Genomic DNA, 26045 nt, shown 5'->3' with positions numbered 1-26045 from the left:
AGACAGGACAGACAGACAGACAGGATAGACAGACGGACTACTGTACACAGACAGATAGTCAAACAGGATTGACAGACAGACAAGATAGATAGACAGATCAGGCAGACAGACAGACTACTGTACACAGATAGATAGACAGACAGCATAGATTAGACACAGACAGACAGACTACAGTACACAAACAGACAGGTTAGACAGATATACAAGATAGATAGACAGATGGATAGACAGACAAACAGACAGACAGACAGACAGGCAAGATATACAAGATAGATAGACAGATGGGTAGACAGACAGACAGACAAGATATATAGACAGACAGGCAAGATATACAAGATAGATAGACAGATGGATAGACAGACAGACAGACAGATATACTACTGTACACAGAAAGACAGATAGACAGACAAGATATATAGACAGACAGACAGACCGATATACTACTGTACACAGACAGACAGACAGCCTACTGTACAAAGACAGATAGACAGACAGGATAGACAAGATCAGCAGACAGACAGAAATTACTAAACGGAAATTTTTAATCGGCATTATCAACATCCCCAGAGGCTCTCACATGATGTGAAATCGATTAAGCTCAAGATCTTGGGGCTCTAGAACCATATTTGCAAAAGCGAACGTTTGCGTAAAGTCAAAGGTAAAACTGACACGCGCAGGACGCACGGTACATAACTCGTGTCATATTTGGAGAGACGCGCAAGTCCGTCCACTATACCAGCAGGTCTACTTTATCTCTCGCACTTTCATGCGAATCTAATCAGTAAAAAGCACGCGGGCAGATAAACTGGTGTTTTAAAAGCTTAGCGCCGGGATTCGGATGAAGTTCCTGCTTTCTGAACGCGCGGTTTCGCACAGCTGATGATTTAACTGAAAGTGACGGGAGATGCCCGACTTCTCTGAAAGCATCAGATCTGCTCTACTATGAGGTGCGGTGTAGGTTACCGTTACAGTACATTAAAGATTTACTGGAAGTAATTTCAACTGCTCCTTTTGTCGGACTCTAGGCGATGCCGAAATCTGTTGCTTAAGAAGGACTCACGTTTAGGAGAGATTGTTCATTTTTTCGATGATCATCCTTAGAAAGGTGTTGTTGTTATTTATCGGGCTTTCTTCACTGGTTTATGCAATGCGAGGCACGGACTGAAATCGTTTGACATTTCCGTGGAAAGCCAGTCGATATTGTCGCTGAATAAAATCGAGGACATCACTGAAGCCGGACACCTGGAGTCATAAGGTACATATCTGTATATGGACATTGCTGAATATGCGGTTCTGATCATAAGCTGTATTTCATAAACGTGTAAAATGTACAGATTTTGCACAGCATTTGTATTCTTGTTCAATAGAACGATTTATGTATACTTATAGGCTTTTGTAAGCTACATATATTTTTTTTCCGAAAATGCAACCTTTGGGATTATGGTTTTAAAATACCCCTTTAAACATAGGCTACACAGTAAGTAAATATTTTCATGCTCGTCGTGTATGATTGCAGGTAGCGAAAACTTTTATATGAAATTGTTAAAATACACACACAACGCATTTATTGATTATGGTGCAATAATGAATTATTCTTACTTTTTGCGCGTGCCAGTGATCATGCGTAATTGCTTTACGCGCATAGTTTTGCGAGTTCAGTAATTTGTGCAGTCCACTACACTGTCCAGCATCTACAGTAGGTGTATATAAAATCAAAACAAGAACTATAGCATGATGACAAAAAAAACTATTTAGACTGTAAAGAACCTTTAACATCCACAGAACCCTCTGCTACACAAAAGGTTTGGTATAAGATTCTACAAACAATAGAAATGCAAGAAAGAAATTAGTACTTTAGGAACATTTGGCTAAAAGGTTCTTCTGGAAAAAATGGTTCTTCTATGACATCACTACAAAGAACCTTTTATAAAACCTTTCTTTTTTAATAGCGAATGTGCATCTTAATAACATGGATCGTTGAACTTTCAAATACTATTGTCTGTTATCTTCCTCTCTCTCTTTCTTTTTCTGTGTTAGGAGGGGTTGAATGAACAGTAATAGTGTACTGTAATGAATGCCCTGCAATTATTCACCATCATCAAAGGGGAAAAACACTTTAAAAAGCACTTGTTCTCAGATTTTACTCTTTTCCCACAGGGTAGATTAATAAAACCATTTTGGTAGTACAAGAGGCACATTACTGCATTTTGGCCTGATAAATTGCACCCCTGTCTTGTACACAGTGTGTACATGGTAATTAAAGTGCATGACTAACAAACGTTTCCATTAGTCATTTTACACAGCGACACATTAACACTGCTAAAGTGTGTTTAGCCACTGTACTATTGACTTCAGGAGGTTTGAGCATTATAAGGTTTAATTGATGAAAACATAGGCAGGGGAATTTGAATGCAACTTGGCACAAAGAATCAATGATGGATAAAAACATGTGGCGCTTCTCTTTAAAAGTATGTAGTTGGGATTAAATAGAAGTGCAATTCAGAAATTGATCACAACATTTCCTTATTTTAAGCTTATCTAAGAAACTGTGCACAGAATTGTCAAACATGTTACAGCACAATAAGATTCAAATCTGAGTCTATGAGGAAATAGCTGTTAGATACATCCTTATCGTATCACAATATTTTGACTGACAGCAGAATGCTGCAGTGAATCTGTGTAGGCAGACTGAATTCTAATAAGGTTATTTATAAAGGCTAAACTGTCTTTTGCGCTATTTTATATACAGCACTATATTGTACATCCCTACTTGCTTCTATATAGATGCTATTCAGTCTCATCCTCATCTGACCTTGATGAGAGATATTGGCACAACTAACAGGTGCTAGATGTAAATGCACAAATGTACACATTATTGTCATAAAAAATAGCCAAGTGGTCGTTGCCATGATCACCATTTTAAAAGTGGGAAGGCTTTAATATTACATCTTTACAGCTAACTCTAATAAGACAGCACAAAACACAGCGAGTGATTAAAAGATGAATAAAATGGCAATTTTTCTGTTGATCCTATCCGAAAGTCTGTCTGCAGTGTGTAGCGTATAATCTTGGCTAAATTTGTTTATACTAAGCTGAATTCCACTAAATGAATGATCAAAGAATCATAGAAAATTGTACTCTTTAAATGTTTTAACAAGGACAATTATGATACTGTCATGTGAAATTAAGTAATTATGCACTAAATATAATTACAGTTCAAATAAATGAAGGTAGTTCTTCTACTAAATCTATGATTATGTTTTATGCGTTTGAAGCGTAATTACATTTGACAGTTTAACAGGTAGTCAGACGTATAGTAAAAACACATGCCAGTTGCTTTAAAACAGCTAAATAGTAGACTAAAATGTAGACATTAACCCTACCCCACATCCTTTTCTAAATGTATATAGCTGTAAAGTCTGTTCTCCCTTTCTGACCTCTCAGCTATAGCTACAAAACAGCAAATACTTTTGCAAATGTTTTGCAGGCTAGTCCATGTCTCTTTTTGACAAGCCAGACTTTAAGGCTATATAAAAAACATCCTCTCCAAGGCCTCAATGACAGTTAAGAACATGATGTTTTTTTCTGTATTCCATTGCAAGGGTTTATGGCACATATTACAAGCATAGAGTATTACGTCTGCTCTGCCATGCAAATGTTTTCGGCAGGTGCAGCACGGCCTCGTTTCAATTACGAAAAACAACAGTTAATAATGTTATCAGATGGTACATTATTTTTTGGCATTACACAACTTAAAAAGGTCTAATATCTTTAGCTACCATCTTTGCATAACAAGCACAGCAGACAGTTGCGCACACACACCTAAATCACTAACCCTGGTATCTTTCACTACAAACAGACATTTGTTTTATTTATAGGAGAATCGAGAAATGATGACAGGAAGCCAATTGGAATGAAGAATGTATCTGCAGCAGACACTCTGTAGAAGATGCAGGTCAAAATTGACCAGAAATCAATGCAGACAGAGATGGAAAGGCATAAAGAGTAATGAGGCTTTCAGTCTGCGCGTGTTTGTTTTAAGGCCATCTGTATGCTATTGTACTCTTGAGCATAAACACAAAACTTGCTTTACTTTGATTTTTGTCCCAACTTTGTCCCCACTGATATCTAGAATAACAAAGTGTCGCCCCTTTATACCTCCTTTCTGTTATATTAGAAAATATGTCAACATACAGTAGGAGAAATTGTGCTTGCCAAGCAATTTAATATAATCTTCAAAGTATGAAAAGTCTTATAAAAACCCAATAATAAATTCAGAATTAGATTTCTACTGATTAAGCAATCTTTTTCTTTGGTGGGCTGTGATAGGGTAGTATTATTGAGCTGGGAGAATGTGCCTAGTACTGTAGATGCTGAGTGTGTGGAAACGTGCATTGAGAATTGGGAGAGCTCAAAACCTCTCTGAGCAATAGAGTCAGCAATTCTTGATGAATGATCCTGCATTTGACAACACAGAGAAGCATCAGCACAGATCAAATCAAAACCTCGGAAATAATCTGATTTCTGTCTCATGGTGTTGCTATTTTAATAACAGATTAATGAGGAGGAGGGTGTGTACCAACCGCCGTGGCCACATGCTGTTTGTTTCAATATCAAGGGTTACTGGATTTATATACGAGTAAGAGTGGTGTGCTCTGTTAAATATACCTAATGGGAGTTGTACAGAAGCAATTATTACTAAATTAGCTTTTCTTTTGAACAAGTTTCTGATAATGCACTTAGTACAGAATTCTGCAAAAGTCTTAGGCCACCACCAGCTTTGTTGGCAAACTTTGTAAGTTTTAATGAGCATCCATTTTTTTTACTTTCTTTATTAAAGGGACACTTCACCCATTTGCATTAAGCTTTGTGTAGTTAGAACCCCAGTCATGTTTTTGAATGGTCATGCATCATTTCCTCAGTTGCTGCTGAGACAGGAGAAATACAGATTTCAAGTGTTGCACTTCCTTCTTTAAATTATGTAAAAATAATAATTTTTCATAATTGAAAGGAGGAAGTCCAATATCTTTGTTGAGGGGGTGAGACTACAAACACCCCTTTTCTCGGTCAAATAGGCACCAAATTCTAAATGTATGTCACATTTCGACTACAAATATGACACACTTTCAATAAAGATTAATGTTTCTACGGGTGAAATGCTCCATTAAGGAAATACAGGAAATATGTGAACAAAAATACAGTATACCGAGTATAAATTTCCTGTTTTTCTGGTTGTATTCTAATAAAGAGACCATTATAAAGAGGCATTACCATTATAAGTATAACAAATCTAATGGTGACATGATTGCCTTTTTGCACAGTAGGGGAGAGTGGGGCACAATCTAATGCAGGGTTTACACCAAACGCGTTTAGGGCGTCAAAATCGCGTCTACCGCGCCTAGTTTGCCGCTTGAACACTTTGAATCCATTCGCGCGTGTAGAGCGGAGTAGACGCGGGGAAAAAGCAAGCATTTGACGGGCGTCCGAGGCAAAATCCGCTTCTTGTGGGAGGGGCAACTGCTGTGCGAGTGTCTGTTTGCAAGATGACTGATGTTGATTGTGCATTTCTCAAGAGAGTTACCAGTTTGTATTGGGTAACCTTACTATAGGGGGAAAATAAACGGCGCGGGTCGATAAACGTCATGTGACTCAAAAGTGAAGTGTGTATTACAACTTACCAGGTTGCCCAAAGTCCTTACTGACACTCTTCCAAGCGAGGTCCTTTTTATTCCTGTCTCCTAATAGAAATAACAACTTGTGTCATATAGCTCTGAGTGACTGCTTGAGTGAGTGACTCTGGGCGGGGCTGCCACCACAGCAGCAGGCAGGCTCCTGATTGGTTAACGCGGCGCGAAATTCCGCCAAAGTTCAAATTTTTCAACTCGGGCGTCAGCCACAAATTCGCGTGAAATGCAAAATGCACAATAGCACCATTCGCGCGTACCGCGCACAACGCTCAATTTGCGCCTTGCCAATGAGGCGGAAACGCGTCTTCCGCTCCACGCCGAACGCCTCTTCCGCGCCGCGGGACCTCCTGACGTGCGTCTGCACATTGACTTAACATTGAAATCACTCGCGCTTCACGCCTCTACCGCGGTGGGTGTAAACGCACCATAACGCTTTGTGGTTTTGGCTCAATCATTCAAAAATATTTGAGTTTGATTAATTATATTTTTACACAAGCAACACACACATCTCTGCTACAAATGAACATTTGAAGTTTGTTTCTATCACTTACCATTCTTGGACAATTACACCAAACGTGACCGAAGTGCAAACGTTACAACTTACCCCATAGGTGAGGTTAATTGTAACAGGTAGTGGGTTAGTTGTAACACTTGCTAAAAATTAAGTTTGCAGGCAAAATATTTCAGTACTATTTGTCTATACTTGAAGTGGATATTGTTTATATATCTGTCTATAATAGACAGGTATCTATACTATTCATCCCTCTTCTAAGCATAGTTCAATTATAAATGGATACAAATGTCTAAATATGTGAGAAAAAGCAGCACAATTATGACAAAAAAATCAAAAAATGTTATACAGTATGTGACCCAGTCTGTAAAAACTATACTAAAGTCTCAAAATCAAATTCTGAGATGATGCAAATCAAAGTCTGATTTTAGCCATTAATTTCATTATGATTTTAATCTTTGACATGCCTTATTCCATCAATATTAAAGATATGAATAAAAATACATTTTGACAAACCATTTTTGATATTTTGTTGGCAGCCAACAAACATTAGTGTTTAGCCGACTTAAAACAATAGCAGGGTTTCCTGCAGCACTTTGCAGTTCAGGCAGCCCGCCTAAGCTGGAAAACCCTACCGCCTTAACTAGGTCGTCAAAAAAAAAAAAAAAAATTGTTGCCCAAAGGGCATCAAGTGCATCTCGTAGAATAGCGTGGACACGCTTTACAACGCGAGGGGGCACGCGCATCCACACGGCCGAAATGAGAGCTGTGGTCCATCACTGTCTGTAGGATAGCTAGTTGATAAAACACGTGTCCGTGAGAACTGTAAGTGGATTTAAGTTTTGGGTTTATTTAAGCCTGTTATCGTATTAGTGTAGTTCTTGCAAATTTAAAGTAAGTTAGCTGGTGATTTTGTTGTTTGAGCGACCTGCTAGCTAGGTTGCACGTGCCTGTTGATTAGATATAATTGTTGAGCGCTCTTGCTTACGTTATTTATGTGCATTATTTACATGCTACAGTAGTTACACTCCTTTAAGATAATGTTATTAATAGTGGGAAATAATCAGTTTTTACAATCTTTGCGCTATCTAACATTATTCGCCAGATGTTCTACAACATCTGCTTTAGTTTGTTTTTATTAACCCTTTAATTTCACTTCATTATGCAGCTATCCAGTTAGAGGTATCTGTTAAAAATATTTAATTTATTAATAATCTAGTATGTGTTCATTTACTGTCATAGTTTCTTCAAAATTAAGTTTTATTTGACTGTTTTTAATAAAAAAAAATCATGATGTGTATGCCCCACCCCTTTGATTGTCAAGCCCCGGGCCCCGCCCATCCGCCCAACCCTACCACCTTAACTAATACTTTTTTTGCTGGAAACCCCGAACGGCAAGAATTACGCTAGCGTAACTGTTTCATATCGTTAGCGCTGGGTGAAAATATTTTCAAGCCTACCAAAAAGGTTGTTAAGAGCTGCAGACATATTTCAAAATGATGCTATGTTTTAGTCAACAAGACACTGATTAAGATGACATAACATTGGTTTTGGAATCTTACACACCCAACTCAGAAACCGAAAAAAACATTTACTAACATGCCACCAAAACACTCTTTCATCAATGACTCTATGGAAAAACATTAAACCTTTCCATAAATTTGTGTGAGATCGTCTTTTGGCAGTGTGAAAACAATATGAGAAAAACAAATCCCTCAACCCTGTGCAACAATGCAAACGGTCAGAGTTACAACTAACCCCACCTTAGTTTTTGCCCTGCGCACCCCTACTGTGCATTATGCATTTCAATGCCACTAGTAATTAAAAAACTTGTACAGTACTTTAACATGACTCCGCATCTAGTCATTCCCACATGGTGCAAAGTGCTAGCATAAGAAGATGACCATCATACTGGCCAGTGCAACGTGCAAAGAATGACTAAGTGCGCTCTCTGCATGGCACATTGGGTCATTGTGCATTTTTCGAAATTGCCTTTTAACAAAGATGTCTGCTTTACCTTCATGGCATATAGACTCCCAGCCATTCCCATTTACCAGGGATGTCATTGAGTTTCATGGAGTGGCAGACCAAAGTTAATTAAAATCTACCTAATAGCAGCTTAGTGGTTATCAGCTTAGTTGAAAAGAATATGCTGTTGTGGTTTTTTTTTCATTGTAATTTGCAGAAAACTGCTCTCACAGACTGACAAATAAAATCACTCACTCAGCATGAAAGCTTCAATCTGCATTATTTATAGCATTATTTCTAATAAGAGTCTTCACAAATCAGCCATGGCTTTTGGTGCCACAGACATCACTGTGTTAACTGCATGGCTGGCTTTTCATTGCCAGCACTTGTCTGTCCCGAGTTCAGACTTATTAAACTTTTCTCTGCATGTGTTCAACAGCGCGTGTCTTTACCGCACGCTCCCTCACTTTTCTCTCTTCTCACTCCTCCTACAGCTCACAGCCTATTGAACACATTAGCACCTGTCATATCGGTCCAGCCAAGGTCATATCGTCTTCCTATATTTCTCCATCCGGCTGTTCAACGCAACGCATTCTACAATGGAGAGCCTAAGTGAGCTTCAGAACCCTCTTTTGGATAAAAATAGCAAGCATGTGGTCAAGGCCGACTATGGCTACGGTGGCGACTTCCACAGCAACCAGTATCAGGAGAACATTATTAATTATTTTGTAACCGGTGGAGGAGGCGGAGGCGGTGGGGTCGCGGTCACGGGAGGAAACGGCAAGGCCAAAGCTCAGTTACTGGACGCCACTTCGCTTCACCTGGCGGTGGAGGCGTTTTACAAGCCTAACTTCATACTTTACAAGGAGGACGCAGGTGGCAAGGGCAAGGATTACAAAAATGAGTGCTGCGAGACCACCTTCGTGGAGAAGAAAGAGAAGGACGTTGCGGCGGAGACCCCCGCTACGGAGGACCCTCAAGCCAAACTGCTGGATGAAAACGATGTGAAAATCCAGACCGTGTCTTATGAGGTAGAAGAGGAGGAATATGTGGAATACGAGGTAAGTTGGCAGTTTCTTTGAACGCGGTAAGCCGGACCCTTGCTGTTCTCTATGCAGGATTAATTCATCTAGTCTATGACAGGTGGCCTTAAAGCACAGCATATGAATTCTCACAGGAAGCTGCAGCATCAGTAATGGCCTATATCACAATATGAGACCCTGTCTGATAAGGCTGCACATTAAAAAAAGCTGTTCTCCCACGGTTTGATTTTCCATCTGGGGTTAAATTTAGCTGTAAATTATCACCTTATGTTCCAGTAACATCTGCTGGCTTTATTGGATCATGTGTGACAACTAGCACCTGAATTTCTCAAATATGCTATTAAAATGGTTATCTTGTTTTTGAGAAGTAACATTCTGTAAAACTTTACACATTTAAAAAAATGAGTCAGACTTTATTTTAGGTGGCCTTATTACAATGTGCTATCACTACGTATCTCCAATAGGGATTTACAAGTTGTTCTGGAAATTTCCCACATTTACAGCTAATGAGATTGGGGGATGGTTTAGTTAAGGAGTAGGGGCATGGTTAGGGTTAGGATTAGGGGTTAGAGTTAAATTTTGAAGGAAAGGCTGGGTTACAGCTAGGTCTAAAAGTAATGCTGCATTTACACCAACTGCGTTTCAGGCGTCACAATCGCGTGTACCGTGCCTAGTTTGTTGCTTGAACAGTTTGAATGCATTCGTGCATGTAGAGCGAAGTAGACACGCAGAAAAAGCAAGCATTTGACGCGCGTCAGAGGCAAATTTCGATTTTAGTGGGAGGGGCAAATGCTATGCGGTTTTCTGTTTGCAAGATGACTGATGTTGATTGTGCATTTATCGAGAGAGTTACCAGTTTTTATTTGGTAACCTTACTATAGGGGGGAGAAAAACGGCGTGGGTCGATAAATGCCACATGACTCAAAAGTGAAATGTGTATTACAACTTACCAGGTTGCCCAATGCGCGTCTTCACATTGACTTAACATTGAAATCACTCGCGCTTCACGCCTCTACCGGTGGCTGGTGTAAACGCAGCATAACAGTGTACTGTAACTTGCAACATCACCTCACGGAAAGTCGTGTTATAGTTACGCAAAATTGTATTAATTTATTCGTGTCCATGGCATGAAATTTGTTTTTTTAATGTCTTTTTCGTAACAATCGCACAAATTTCTATAAATAGTCTCTTGTGTCCGTGGCACGACTTTCTTTTTCATGTCATTTTATGGATTGTTTTCTCCCTATTTTTAAATCATTGTCGGTAGGGGTTGGGCGGGTTAGATTTGGGGGTTGGGTTAGGACAGTGCTTCTCAAATAGTGGGGCGGGACCCCCAGGGGGGGCTCGAAGCGACACCAGGGGCTCTAGAGAAAAAAGGCGCGCGAGACCACGGGGAAAATACTTTTTCAGGAAGTGATTTTTTTTGCACCGTCACTTAAAGACATTACACGCCAAACACACTGATAAGCTGCTTGAGTTTTTTATTAATATTTATTGATTATATTTAATTTAATTTTTCAGTATCAAATGGTCAAAAAAAAATGCTGTAAATAAGGCTTGATTTTTTTTTCCAGGCAAATTGATGCATTTTAAGTCTTTTCAGTTACAGACTAAAAAAACAATGTTAATAAAGTTATTCTTTGTTGTAGTTGATTGATATTTCTTTTTTTGTGTTTTCTTTAATGTTATTAAGGATACAATGTTTTGCAGATGTGTAATTTTATAGACAAATTACACTATTTACAGTCCTGACGGAGAGTTGGGGGGGCGCAAAATGTTTACTTCTTCCTGGGGGGGGCGTGACAGAAAATAATTGAGAAGCACTGGGTTAGGATGTACTTTTATGTATTTGTTTCTACATGTTTTTTTTTTTTTGCTTTTAAAAAAATTCTCGCCTGGAGTTGGTATTAGAGTTGGGGTTTGGGTTAGGATGTCTAAAATGTAAACAAAAAGTGATTTTAAGCCCAACCCCAAGCGACAATGGTAAGGAAATAGGAACAAACTATGAGAAAACAAAACATAAAATCAAACGAAAAAGAAAGTTGTGCCACGGACATGAAAAACTATTTATAGAATTTCGTGCAAGTATCACAAAAAAGATATTCGTGCTCAAGGCACGAAAAAAAGTTGAATTTCGGTCCATGGGCACAAATAAACAAATAAAATTTTAGTTCATATTAGTTTATTTTAGTTTAATTTTAGTCTGTAACTTCACATGCTCCCATCCTTATTTAGGTACACTTTTTTGTACTTAATATAAAAAAATACTCTTTAGTACGGTTTATACGGAGCCCCTAAGGGGACATGGAGCAAAAATTTAATAAAGTTTAGTTTCGCATGTGCACGTGAAACTATTGCGTACTCACATGATACTTTCGCGTGCGCATGTGAAGCTTTCGCTTTCACTTGCGCACACGATAGTTTCACGTGTGCACGCGAAAGTATGAGACATTATGAGACAGCATTTATTTAAATATGTATTATTACAGGCATTGAGTGTACATTTTTCAATGCCGTTGAAGTACTACTGAAGAAGAACTACAGTTTAAATTAGTATATTTGTATATACTTTTATTTAGGACAAAAATAACAATTTACTACAAATGTACTTGCTGGTATTTAAGTATATTTTTTAGTACATTCAAGTATACTTTATTAATATCTGGGCTAATTAAGATGATTTACTTGTACTAAATTACAGTACACTATACACTTCATTTGAAATGTAAAATGAAAATAGATTTTAATTAAATCTAATTGGCAACAAACTGCTTAAGGCAGAAAATGCATTAAGAATTGCCAGCCTGATCTCACGGGTATTGTAAGTATTTATAAATGTATGAATTAAATTGTACGAATTCCACTTCATAAAACACGAAATGCCATGAGATTGAGAATTGCATAACTTAATACCTCAAAAATAATCGTAAATGTAATCGTAAGGATATCAGAATTGTTAAGCTGCATCAACCTTGAAACCAGAATCATTAAAATGCTTTTCATCTCCACTTACTTGCCAGGAAGCATGACACGAATCAGTGAACCAAACAAAGCTTCTTCATATATTCATTACCTACATGAAATGATCTCAATAGGTAGAAAAGAGCTAATGAGAGGGGCTGGGCAGTGTTCTGTACTGCTGATGGGATTTAATGGTGCTGGATGAGGTTCATCACCTTTGAGCCTCACCGAGAGGAAGGCATATAGTATATGTATGCAGGTCATGTCCAGAATTCTGGCCCTTTTACCATTTGAGCATTGTTCGGTCACTGTGCAGAGCACCACTGGAGTTCACTGCAGGTGTCTCATGATATTAAAGCTGATCTCCATATATATGTAGCTCTGGACCTCTGTACAGCTCTATACCGTAGGCCCTCATGATATGTGCTGTGATGATAAACTGTATAAAGCATGCATTGCATGTGACAAAACCAGATTTTTATTATGGTTTTAATTGTTTTTAATCACATTAATTATATAATATGCAGAATAATAAGCTAAATTACTTGCATTTATCAATATTTGCTGAAAATATATCGGAGTGTGTGTCCAAAAGAAGATAATTGAATAGATATAAACGTCTTTAGTGACTATATGAAATATGAGGGTTTTACTAAACTACAGCCAAAAATCTTCACAATAGCACGTGTAAATAACACATTAAAAAACGAAGGCTGTCAATTTATGTTCACAATGCAGTGCACGTTAAACTAATGCATTAAAGTCAATTGAAAATGAGTCACACTAAAAATGACTCATCTGAGCAGCTAATGATTCATCTGCTTTGCGCAAATCTTTGAATGTGATTCGGTTAATAGAATTTTTTTATCAGGATAGTGTAAGAAATATGTATGCAGTGCATCAGTAACATCATTTTGACATTGAAGTCTGTGCATCTCATTTGTATTCTATAGCTTTTAGATTCTTCTGTGCTAAATCTTTTGCAAAGATAAAGTGAACTCTTGTTTTTTCTCTAGAGACAAGTCTGCTGTCCCAGTTTTCTTTTCAAGTGTTATGAGATATACTACATGGCCAAAATCATGTAGACATCCAGCAAACACACCCATATGCACTATTTGGGAAACCATTGGCATTAATAGGAAGTTGGTCATTCTTCCAACAGCTCCCATGTTGAGTGATGGGGTCAAGCTCAAAGGTTTCAGGTCTGGGTTTTGTGCAGACCAGTTAAGTGCCTCCACTACAAACTCAGGGCACATTTACACAACAACCACTGTATCAAAAATGAAAAAGTTTATTTTTTGTGTTTTTTAGAAATTTCGTGAATACATCATAATGTTGTTGAAGCGATCCCTGTTCACACTGATCCACAAAACAATTGTATAATGCGTGCCAGTCCAGTAGTTATTTTATTTTGTAAATAAACAATTTTTTTCAATGGAGTTTCAAAGTACTATAAACGATCCCAAATAAGGCATAAGGGTCTTATCTAGCAAAACGATTGTCATTTTTGTCAAGAAAAATAAAAAATATGCACTTTTAAACCACAACTTCTCGTCTAGGTCCGATCCTGTGACACGCCAGCGTGACCTAACGTAAATGCGTAGTGACGTAGAGAGGTCACGTGTTACATATATGAAACGCACATTTGCGGACCATTTTAAACAATAAACTGACACAAAGACATCAATTAGTATCATTCCACATACAACAACATCGGAACGGTCCTCTTTCAACACACTTGTAAACATTGGGGCGGAGTTTCGCGTTCGTCCTCTGTGACCTCTTGACGTCATGACGTATTGTGTGTTTTAGAAAATGGACTATTCCTTTAAAGGATTCGTGTCCTCTAGCGACAGTATAGCTTATACAACCTGTTGTTACGTTTTAAGGTTTTTGCCTTATACATCAGATAAGACGCATTTAATTTTATGAATTTGCAAATGTAGAAACGGTTTCTAAACATTTATGGTTTTATATTTTGAAGCATCTAACCCCACCCTCACCCTAAACCCAACCACTTCTCAACCATATAAAACACAACACGCAAGTAAAAGTACAGCCACAGGTATATAACAGTATAAAAGTATTACAAACCATTCTCTTTGCAAACCTTGCAAACTGAAGCCATACAATTACTTTATGAAGAACTCTGTGATCAAAATGCACAGTCAGATCTCATTCAAACATAAACCAGCATAATGTAGTCAGTCACAAGAGCCAATAGCGCTTCACATTCTTAGCTAACGTATTTATGCAACCGGTCACGAGACACACGAGAACCAATGCCTTTTCACAATTATAGATTACGTATCATCACTACTTCTGGCGGCAGTTTTTGAATCAGTGTACACCGGATCTGATATTTTCAGTGGATTGTCATCACTTTTGCATCTTTTCTTCAAAAAAATCGATCGTTTGACCTCGGTTCACTTGGAATATTTTAAGTACATTTAAAAAAAAAGTTTTGACTATTTTGTATGCTAGGTCATATAATAAATAAATGGGTACGTTATTTGCCCTAAGTGGCTGAATAGTGTAATGTGTAAAAATATACAATTAATCCTGGAGGTTTAAATTGAAAATCTTATCCCAGTAAATGTCATCATAGCAAATTATACCCCAAAATATCATTTTATACCCTAATATATTAAGTTTAACCTGCTGCCGATAGAGGCGCTAATTTAGTTAAAGCATTTATTGGTCGTATTTGGTAAAAATGGACAAACGACCAAAGCAATCGTATGGGTTGGAGAATACGCTGAAATGTAAACCTTTTTATCACTGACCTCAGTTTGTGCAGTGCACAAACCATGCACCTATTGTTAATAGTTGTATTTGAAACCCTGGTAATTAAAAAGGATGTTTACATAATTTTGGCATGTACAGTACAAAAGTAAAGTGTGAACTTTGCCTTAGTTTTTTTTTATCTCAGGTAATGCACACAAATACTAGAGCATCTTATTCAGGAGAACGTACGTTATAGATCTTGTATGGCCATTTCATCTAGTTAAAGAGAGGCACTAATGGTCCTAGTGTTTCCGTTTGGAAGCCAAAAGATGTTATGAAAGCAGCGTTTTATCTCCTTAAAGCCCAATTTAATGCCTTTAAAGCCAATTTAGTGCTTTCTCTTTAGATCTCATCGTCTTTTGGAGAGAATGCACTGAGGACAAATTATCTAGAAATGATATAAAGGGAATTTGTCTCACTCTGCTCTGACGTCTTAAATGGGAAAATGTTCTAAATGTCTAAATGGTGTAATTTTGAAAGATTTTCATCCGTGGAAAATAACTTGAGAATCAATAAACCTATTTTTAAATACACTAGACTTTTTTGCCCCCATAAAGGTGCATTGTGTAACTTTTAGAAGGGTCTCTTGACAGAAATGCAATATAATATACAGAACTATAGTATCAGTGGTGTATAAAGACCTTACAAAATGAACTGTATTGTTTTTATTACCTTAGAATGAGCCGTTTTTATCTAAATACACTGCAGGTCCCCTACATGTAAGTCGCCATTTGCCATGTTTAACCCTAAACAAACAAACTGCTCTACAGAGCACATTTTGTCCCTATGTTATCTTAGACGATGACGTGTTTGTCTTGTGGTGGCTACCGTAGCTTCTCTATGCGTTACGAAAGGGAGGGACGAGATGTGTCAATGAGCCATTGGTTGCAAGTCACAATCTCACTGCTACATGCCGCTACAAATATACACACAACACTTACCTGTAGAAATAATTTAAACATACCATTTTAAATATTGACTAGTGATAAATTGTTATAACTGTTTAAATTGCTTATGCCGTAAAAATGCTATATGTTTTAGTGTAATTGTGTTAATGGGTCATTATTGGTGTTGTTGTTTTAACATGCTACACTAAAATACTAGCCGTTTGAATTGTATACAATATAAATGTACAGTATTATTGTTTGGTCATTTATTACAGAGCAAACAAACAATTAACAACAGTAATGCTTTGATGACACACAGTCCTAAAAAAATGCAACACTTACTGTGGGTTCTCACCAGCTGCGCTTGAGGCCTCAAATTCGTGTCTACCGCATCTAGTTTGCCGCTTGACCATTATGAGTTTACTCGATTCATTCGTGCGTGAAATTCTAGTCATCGAGAGATTCAAGCGGAAATTCGCGTCATGGGAGGGGCTTCTGCGACTTCGCAGAAGAAGGCGTCAAATTCGCGTCTACCGCATCTAGTTTGCCGCTTGAACATTTTGAGTTTACTCACTTCATTCGCGCGTGAAATTCTAGTCATCGAGAGATTCAAACGAAAATTCACGTCACGGGAGGGGCTTCTGCGACTCCCCTCGCTTTCTGTAATCACGTCACTCCTAGAGCAAGCTCCTGATGAACTAGACGCGTGAATGAGGCGGAATCGCGTCTACTGCGCCACACTAAACGCCTCATTCGCCCCGCGAGACCTCCAAACGCACGTCAACGCATCTTCACGTTGACTTAACATTGAAATCACTCACGCTTAACACATCTACCACAGCTGGTCCGAATGCAGAATTATGGTGCAAAACACTGTAGCAGCAGTATAAAGATAAAGATACTTAAAGGTGCAGTGTGTACATTTTAGCGGCATCTAGTGGTGAAGTTGCAAATTGCAACCAGCGGCTCAGCCCACTGCCCAACCCTCGCTTTTAAAATGCATAAAGAAGCTACGATAGCCACCACCGGACAAACATTTTATGGTCGGAGACAACTTAGTAAAAACGTTTGTCCGTTAAGGGCTTCTGTAGAAACATGTTGGCACAAAATGGTGACCTCCATGTAAGGGGACCCTCGGTGTATGTAGATAAAAACATCTCATTCTAAGGTTATAAAAACATAACGGTTTATTATAAAAGGTCTTTATACACCACTGATAATATAGTTTTGTATATTATTTTGCATTTCTTTCAAGAGATCCTTCTAAAAATTACACAGTGAACCTTTAATGTGAATTTAAAGTGGGTTTTACTGTTCCATTAAATATGTTTACTAATCTACCAAAGTCCCAGTTGTTATGTATTATTTTTTAACTACTAACAGTTCACTGCAAAAAATGTCTCTCTTACTTAGTATTTTTGTATTGTTTTCAGTAAAAAATAAACAAATCTTAAATTTACATGTATTTTCTTGATGAGCAAAATGACCTAGGAAAATAAGTCTAGTTTTTAGACAAAAATAAAATAACCTTTAAGTAAATTAGTGCTTAAAACAATCAAAAATATCTGCCAATGGAATAAGAAAACAAATCTTGAAATAAGTCTACTTTTTCATTAACACTTTTTCTTATTCTATTGGCAGATTTGTTTGCTTGTTTTTGGCACAAATTTGCTTAAATTTTATATTGTTTTGTCTAAAAACTAGACTGAAAACAAGGCAACAATACAAAGTAAGAAAGTCATTTTATTCTGCATTTTTATAAATTTAGAGTCTTACACATTTTCTACTAATAAGTAAATGGTTTTAGATTTATGATATTTTGTACACACCGTGAGCTGCTTTGCTAACGATATAACAGCTGGAGCTCTATTGATGATTGGCAGTCTATAGTATATGAACTGTACAGACAAACTGTAGCAGTATTTTGGTTTAGCCACCAATATGATGTCATCTACCATCACATACTGTACCATCTGTTTCCATGATTTCAAATGAATGATTGTTAGCAGATGGTACAGAACATGATAGATGTCTTTTAGCTGTTAGCAAAGTCATTACATTTGGACAAATTATTAGGCATCTTCAATTAGCCAGACATTCTTTGCATTCAAATAATTTAAAATCGCAGCATATGGCTGAAAGAAAGTCTGATGATTTACACAATAATAGACATACTTTGGCTAGCAGATTTACATATTTTACTCTTACAAAACCAAAAACATTGAATATGTGGGTGCAATGGAGAGGCAGCACATTTCCCTCCACATTCACTGTCATCGCTCCACACTTATGAACACTCGCAAAACACTGCGTCAACCATCAAAATATAAGCAGAAGTGTCATATAAAAATAGAAAGAGACAGATTTAAACCCCTTTTTTTCAGAATGTAATTCCCTGTACAAAAATATTTTTTAAGGAAATTTGCTAGACATTAAACTTTAGTTGACTGTGAAAAGCTTCATTGGATTTTCTGTGTACTCACTGTCAAAATTTCTGTCTAACTGTCTAAAGAAACACGGCTGAAATGTAGCCAATAACAAATACTGTATGTCATCTTCCCCAAGAGAAAGACATAGGTTTTCCAACTACCAATCTGCTAAATCTTTATTGTACCTACAGTCCTCAGTTTCTTAAGATAAATTCCAGCCTTTTATACATGGTTTTATATAAACCTCCCTAAAGATTTGTAATATAGCAAACTGCAAAGAGTGAGCTAAAATAAAATGGCACAAATCCTTTTTTTATAATGCATGATAATGCCAATGGCTGGTTGCAATTTACAAAAGAAATCGCTAGGAATCATTTTATAAAAAATGACTGGGCAAAAGCATGCAATGTATGGAGGCCCACAAGAGTCATGCAAAATGTAATAAAGAACTTCAATATTTAATAACTACCTGGACAATAAAAATAGCAATTAAGCAATTCATAGATAGAAATGCATTAATGAATCTATAAATAAATAGACAAAGTTACAAAAAAAATCATTATGTAAAACTTTATTAGGCAATAAAAAGCGAGACCACAAAAACAACGCAGAAATGAAATATTAATTCACCAATAAATAGTTCAAATCAATATAACAATTTACAAAAACAACATAAAACACTTAATAAGTTAATCATTTTAAATTGCATTTACAAATTCTTAATTAAATAATGGAATTTCAAAATTTATTTCAAAAAGCGATTTTAAAAGAGAAATAAATAACTGGATTTATAGATTGAACTACAAATACAGGCCCAAATTAGACATTCAAAAGGGCATTTCCGTTTTCATTTCCCGATGGTTCTCCTTATTCTTTTCGCTATTCGATTTGCTTTTCATTTCAGCCTCTCTATTTAGCTTTTCCGTGACTCTTTGGGTCCTTGCAAATGGTCAAATAAGAAATGCAAATTAGCTATGGCCAGGTGGATTTAACAAGCTCGCTGATTGGCTCTGATTGTATGTCATGCGCATATTTATAGATCTTGGATGAGGACCCTAAGAGGCAGTAACTTGTCTATTCATTTATAGATTAAAGAATTAATTTTTAATCAAATCTATTAATTGCTATTTTTATTGTCCAGGTAGTTATTAAATATTGAAGTTCTTTATTACATATTGCATGACTCTTGTGGTCCTCCATAGCAATGTGCCTCATTTTCAACACAAATGTAAAATCAATTTAGGTTATCGTTCAGATCTGGTTACACTGTATTTACTCATGTTTCACATTAACTGTTAAACACATTCACTGATTACAGTAATATAAAGCGCAAACGTTATATCAGACGGCTTGTATGGTGCTCCGCTGTCTAAATGAAAAGCTGTGGCACCAGGCAATTAATTAGTCTTTAAATTATTAAGATCCACAGAACTCTGTCAACACTAACCCATTCTTAATCTCATTACTGTTGCATTGTGGGCGAGAGGGTATGCTCAGTTCCCAGGTGATCAGAGGCTATTTACACAGGCCGAAGACAAATGAGCTGGCTGTGGATTCTGTGGAAAATTCATTTATCATAACTGTTGATGGATAGGTTAGCGAGAGTAAACATTGAATAAGGATTTAATGGGCTAATGCTTCTCTGTTAGGAGGCTGCATATATCAATTACAAGAGTTTATATTGGGCTAAGTTGACAGCTTTGTTTTCACAGTTTTAGTATCAATACATATCGCCCTGAGCTTTATAAACTAATATTCTTTTGCAATTGCGCCAAATATTTTCCATAGTCAATTCAACGGATGCTCATATAGAGACATATTGAGCTTGGAAATATGGCTTCGATAAAATATGCTATAGAATAATAACTCTTCACTGGCACAGCTATCATGCCCGCATGTCATCCCGATTATTTGCCATGTGATTAAGCATCCCACAGTGGTCCTTGAACGCAGGTCATGCCATTCGCAAGTGTGGTCCGGGGGTCTATAAATCACCCCGGCTTATTACCATCTCAGTACGCCTGTATTTTATATTCGCCTGGCGTTAATCAAACCCCCTGATGAATTACACCGCCGTGACCCGCTCCTGAAATGCTGCCAGCTTTTGGCATGACACAACTTATCTACTCTGCGCCATCATCCAGCGGTCTCTTTAAAAATGCACGCAGCTGTTTTAAACGTAAACATTGCGCCTGTCGAGGACAATGACCTCACAACAACATCATTGATGCAGTTACTTGGCCTTTGTAGGAAAATAATTGCCTCCGTGAGCTTTTCACCTGACAGCTCTTTTATTCCATGACCCACCCCATCACCCCACACACAGTCAGTCAAACCCACAAGCACCTTTCTATCAGTCTCTATTGGCCGCATTTTAAACTCCCTCATTCGTTTTCCATCCAAAACATCCATTCTCATTTGTATGGCCTTCCCTGTCCACAGCCTAAAGTTAGCTCATGGTGGTGCAAACCAAAATGCTACAGTATCTGCTGTCAAACCTTACATGTTGCGTTTTAATAACATACAAAACCGATTTTGGATTAATTTCTGTTTGACGTAAAACCGTTTTACTCATGTCCTGCCATTGCACAGCCATAAAAAAAAATATGCATTGGCTAGTGTAACTGAAAGATATTTGATTAAGCAGTTAATTACAAATGTATATGGATTCAATTATTTCAGCAAAGGAGGGCACTCAGCTAGAGCCTTCGTACATGACACGTACATAATAAGTTTGAAAGTGCAGACATCGATCACCTTGAAAATAAGGTAACGTTTTATTAGCTAAGAGATGGATCGTGAGAGGAAAAAAGAATGGGAGAAAGGACATGCCCGTCTTTCTCATGCTGGGGGAGGCATTTTGGTAACATAAATTACACGCTTCGTTTCCCCAGCCTCTTGCCACCCTGAAAGGATAAAACCCATCCATTAATCTATCATTACCTGTCAGAAAGCTGGCAGGCAGTGACAGCATCTGCGGTCACACTCTGCAACCCCTCCTTTTTTTTTAGGAGAGGCACTATGAGTGGTTGAGGCAGGGGTGAAGGTGGGGTTTAACGGGCCAAACAATGGGACTCAGTCCTTGGGGTTTAACCATTTGACACTGTTGGCAATTATTTAATCATCTAATGCAGAAAATGTCAGCTGAATGGGAAGATGATGAGATGTGTGTTTTGTTTTGGTGTCTTATCTGTTTTGATTCAATTTGGTGGATGGGCGAAAATAATGCATTAGATATTGAAGGCTAGGAGAAAAGAATGTTTGTATAATTTCTGGTGTCAGAGTTTTTCATTCTATTCTGTATTGCAAAAGAATGTCCATCAAATATCGTATATATGTACTATGAGTATAACTCAAATTTATCAAAATAATACAGGTGCTCATATAATTAGAATATCATCAAAAAGTTGATTTATTTCACTAATTCCATTCAAAAAGTGAAACTTGTATATAATATTCATTCATTTATTACACACAGACTGATATATTTCAAAAGTTTGTTTCTTTTAATTTGAGGATTATAACTGACAACTAAGGAAAATCCCAAAATCAGTATCTCAGAAAATTATAATATCACTTAAGACCAATACAAAGAAAGGATTTTTAGAAATCTTGGCCAACTGAAAAGTATGAACTTGAAAAGTATGAGCATGTACAGCACTCAATACTTAGGTGGGGCTCCTTTTGCCTCTGCTCGGGTGTTATAAGAACCCATGTTGCTCTAATAGTGGCCTTCAGCTTATCTGCATTGTTTGGTCTGGCATGTCCCATCTTCCTCTTCACAATACCCCATAGATTTACTAGGGGGTTAAGGTCAGGGGAGTTTGCTGGCCAATTAAGAACAGGGATACCATGGTCCTTAAACCAGGTACTGCATACAGTACCAAGTCCTGTTGGAAAATGAAATCTGCAACTCCATACAGTTGTTCAGCAGCAGGAAGCATGAAGTGCTTTAAAACTTCCTGGTATACGGCTGCGTTGACCTTGGACCTCAGAAAACACAGTGGATCAATACCAGCAGATGACATGACAGCCCAAACCATCACTGACTGTGGAAACTTTACACTGGACCTCAAGCAACGTGGATTGTGTGCCTCTCCTCTCTTCTTCCAGACTCTGATTTCCAAAGAAAAAGCTACATTTACTTTCATCAGAAAACATAACTTTGGACCACTCAGCAGCAGTCCAGAAACAAGACACTTCTGATGCTGTCCGTTGTTCAAGAGTGGCTTGACACAAGGAATGCAACAGCTGAAACCCAGATCTTGCATACGTCTGTGCGTAGTGGTTCTTGAAGCACTGACTCCAGCTTCAGTCCACTCTTTTTGAATCTCCCTCACATTTTTGAATAGGTTTTGTTTCACAATCCTTTCCAGGGTACTTTTTTCTACCACATCTTTTCCTTCCCTTTGCCTCTCTATTAATGTGCTTGGACACAGAGCTCTGTGAACAGCCAGCTTCTTTTGCAATGACCTTTTGTGTCTTACCTTTCTTGTGCAAGGTGTCAATGGTCGTCTTTTGGACAACTGTCAAATCAGCAGACTTCCCCATGATTGTGTAGCCTACAAAACTAGACTGAGATAAATTTAAAGGCATTTGCAGGTGTTTTGAGTTAAAGGTGCAGCGGAGGATTTTCTCAAATTTTAGAAAAGAACCGCCTTCTCCACTTTTTAAAAAAATGCAATTGCGCAACACTCCTGATTGACAACTAGGAGGACCAATAGTCTTGATGATCCACCTGGTAAAAGAAAATCCTCTGCAATACCTTTAATTAACTGATTAGAGTGTTGTCTTTTCACAATATTCTAATTTTCTGAGATACTGAATTTTGGGATTTTCATTAGTTGTCAGTTATAATCATCAAAATTAAAAGAAATAAATATTTGAAATATATCCGTCAATGTGTAATAAATGAATATAATATACAAGTTTCACTTTTTGAATGGAATTATTGAAATCAAATAAACTTTTTGATGATATTCTAATATATTCTAATTAAGTAATTCTGTATGTCAATTTAAAGCAGCTAAACTGCTGCACAGCACATATCAGACAGTCTAACACATGCCCACTGAAATATATATATATATATATATATATATATATATATCCTCTTATGTAACATCAGGTGTTTGGATATAAGCAAAGACTAAGTGTAGGAGTGAAAGTTTATTATATAGACTGCAAATTTGAGTTCTGCAATAAATGTGGCGATAAACAAACGTCTCTGTAAAGCTTCGTCTGAAACACGTTCAACACCATGTTGTAGCATAAAACACAACAGTATCTGTACATGAAAACCACTAAACCCACCCTTATGGAGATATCCAATCTAACATCCTGTTATTTTATAGAGAGGTAGGTAGGTAGGAAGTGTTGCTTTAGCAGATAAAACTCCGGTGACAGAGCTATTCCTCACCACTGATGATTGCAGCTTATGGCTCTGGATCAGTGCAGGAATATTTTCCTAACAGCTTTGTTCTCGGCTCACTCTCCACCAGGTCGTGTTATTTTTAGCTACTCAAGTGAATCACTGGAATCAAAGGAGAGATCTGAGAAAATGATACAATATGTGTGATGAAAAACCTTGTGACTTCCTGTCTTACACACTTAAACTACGACGGGCATCATTTTGAAGTAAAAAGGTGTAATATGAAACCACCAATGTATCTTATGATCACTTTTAATATCATGTACAACACCCAAATACAAGTACAGTATGTGGCTGTATGATTATATTACATTTAAGGTTTTGAAGTTGAAGTACTATTGACAACATTTGTTACAAAAAACACTCATACCTTTGTTCTGCAAAAGCAGTAAAAGCGTTGTTACACTTTTACAATAAAATCTAAAGCACTTAAAGGAAGACACCACCGTTTTTTTAATATTTTACTATGTTCTTACCTCAACTTAGACAAATTAATACATCCCTATCTTTTTTCAATGTGTGCACTTAATCTTTGTACAGCGGGTTGTGAATGTGTTAGCATTTAGCCTAGCCCCATTCATTCCTTAGGATCCAAAAATGGATAAATTAAGAAGACACCAAACACTTCCCTATTTAAAGACTGTCACATGAGTATTTACACAAGTAAGTATGGTGGCACAAAATAAAACGTGGCGATTTTTTAAGCGGATAAAAATAAGAACTATATTGTATGGTTTTAGTTTGTTAGTTTGCAGCACTTCAACCTTGGCACGCAGGAACATCATCACTCCGAACAATCGGCACGTTTTATTTTGTGCCACCATACTTACTCGTGTAACTACTCATGTAACAGTCTTTAAATATGGAAAACATGGAAGTGTTTGGTGGCTTCTAAATTCATCCCTGTTTGGATCCTAAGGAAAGTATGGTGCTAGGCTAAATGCTAACACATTCACGACACGCTGTACAAAGATTAAGTGCACGCATTGAAAAAATATAGGTATGTATTATTTTTTTTTAAGTTGAGGTAAGAACATCGTAAAATATTAAAAAACGGTGGTGTTTTCCGTTAAATTTCCTATTTTGAGATGTAAGGTCTAAATTAAGAGGTGGGACTTTTCAGTTAGAAAAAATTCTGATTATGCGTTACTGCTGTGATTTATGTAAACTGCTAACACAATAGCTTTCACATCCCTTTCTGGTACTACGGAGTATGATCTGCAAGTTATATAATAAAGACAAAGAATTTTAAGTTTCAATAGAACATAATATAAATATTTGTCAATTCCGTATGAATTTGTATTATGTGAAATGTGTAATTATTTAAAAAAGCAAGGACAAAGCACTCCCAAACCCACTAGGGTAAAAGCAGGTCACAAATAGTTACAAATTGCTATGCGACTGTGTTGTATACAGCACAGATAGGGTCAGTAAATGGACAAAATTGAAGCTTACACAAATGTTCTTTTTCTATAGACAGATTGCTCCAGTGACAGCGAGAGCGAGGACAACTTTATCGTCATCCCTCCTCGTGATCACCTGGGTCTTGCTATCTTCTCCATGCTTTGTTGCTTCTGGCCTCTGGGCATTGCTGCCTTCTACTTTTCTCAGGGGGTAAGTACAGGTCGCGCCAGCTCAATCCATGGCCTAACCATTAAATCTGCTGAGATTTCTGCTCAATATGACGTGTGACACAGATAAGACCGAGGAGGTCCATAATATCAGGAGAAAGCTACCTGCTAGCATTCTCATTAATTTAAATGGCAGTTGCTCTGAGAATGATGCCTGGGAAGCACTCAATTTAAAAATTGCCATCTTTGCTCCAGGGCATTTAATCATTTTGGCCAATCACCTGAGCTGTAAATGCCATGTGACTAATTACTTCGGAGCCACAGGAAAATGATAACCGGACAACTCGGATTGGCTGATGGCACTAGAACAACCCCCCAAACCTCACTAGCAGCTATCATAAGCCTTTTTCAAACACAGATAACAGAAAATACAAAGAAATTTTGTCCAGGGATCGTTTGGTTTTGAAACATTCACACTGACAATGATTTTCTGGTATCTGTGCATATGTTCACACATCCTGAAAAAAGATCCCATAAGGACAAATGAGCTCCCTGATCGCTCCTTTTCATTTTTTTTTAACATGCGTAACTGCGTCACCTTTTGAAGAAATTTGCAGTATTTGGATACAGAATAAGTCATTATTGTGAATCCACTAGATCTGATGAGTTTTTGAAAATGGCAGGGTCTGTTTGCCTTGAAAGGACTGGTGCAGACCCAAGAAATATAACTTGGGATAAGGAAAGCCCCAGGTCGTGTTGACACTTCGGGG

At 37.4% G+C, this 26045-nt stretch overlaps 2 protein-coding genes across 4 annotated transcripts in view; one reads left to right on the top strand and one right to left on the bottom strand.

Moving 5' to 3' along the window:
- Nucleotides 1-26045, bottom strand: part of dll4 (delta-like 4 (Drosophila)) — a 307909-nt gene that overhangs the window by 237130 nt on the left and 44734 nt on the right. The gene's annotated exons all lie outside the window — the stretch shown is intronic.
- syndig1l (synapse differentiation inducing 1-like) overlaps nucleotides 1-26045 on the top strand; it is a 41671-nt gene that overhangs the window by 5003 nt on the left and 10623 nt on the right. Inside the window, exons 1-3 of one of the 3 annotated variants that reach the window (XM_055185383.2) lie at nucleotides 566-947; nucleotides 8661-9227; nucleotides 25181-25318. In XM_055185383.2, coding sequence (XP_055041358.1) covers nucleotides 8766-9227; nucleotides 25181-25318 — 600 coding nt within the window. In that variant the 5' untranslated portion in view covers nucleotides 566-947; nucleotides 8661-8765. Of the gene's footprint in view, nucleotides 1-565; nucleotides 1256-8660; nucleotides 9228-25180; nucleotides 25319-26045 lie in introns of those variants that run through there. The other 2 variants (XM_055185381.2, XM_055185382.2) reach the window with 2 other exon arrangements.

Source organism: Misgurnus anguillicaudatus, chromosome 18 (genome assembly GCF_027580225.2).
Source record: "Misgurnus anguillicaudatus chromosome 18, ASM2758022v2, whole genome shotgun sequence".
NCBI lineage: Eukaryota > Metazoa > Chordata > Actinopteri > Cypriniformes > Cobitidae > Misgurnus > Misgurnus anguillicaudatus.
The sequence above is the reverse complement of the archived record's forward strand: the minus strand, read 5'-3'. Positions and strand labels throughout refer to the sequence as shown.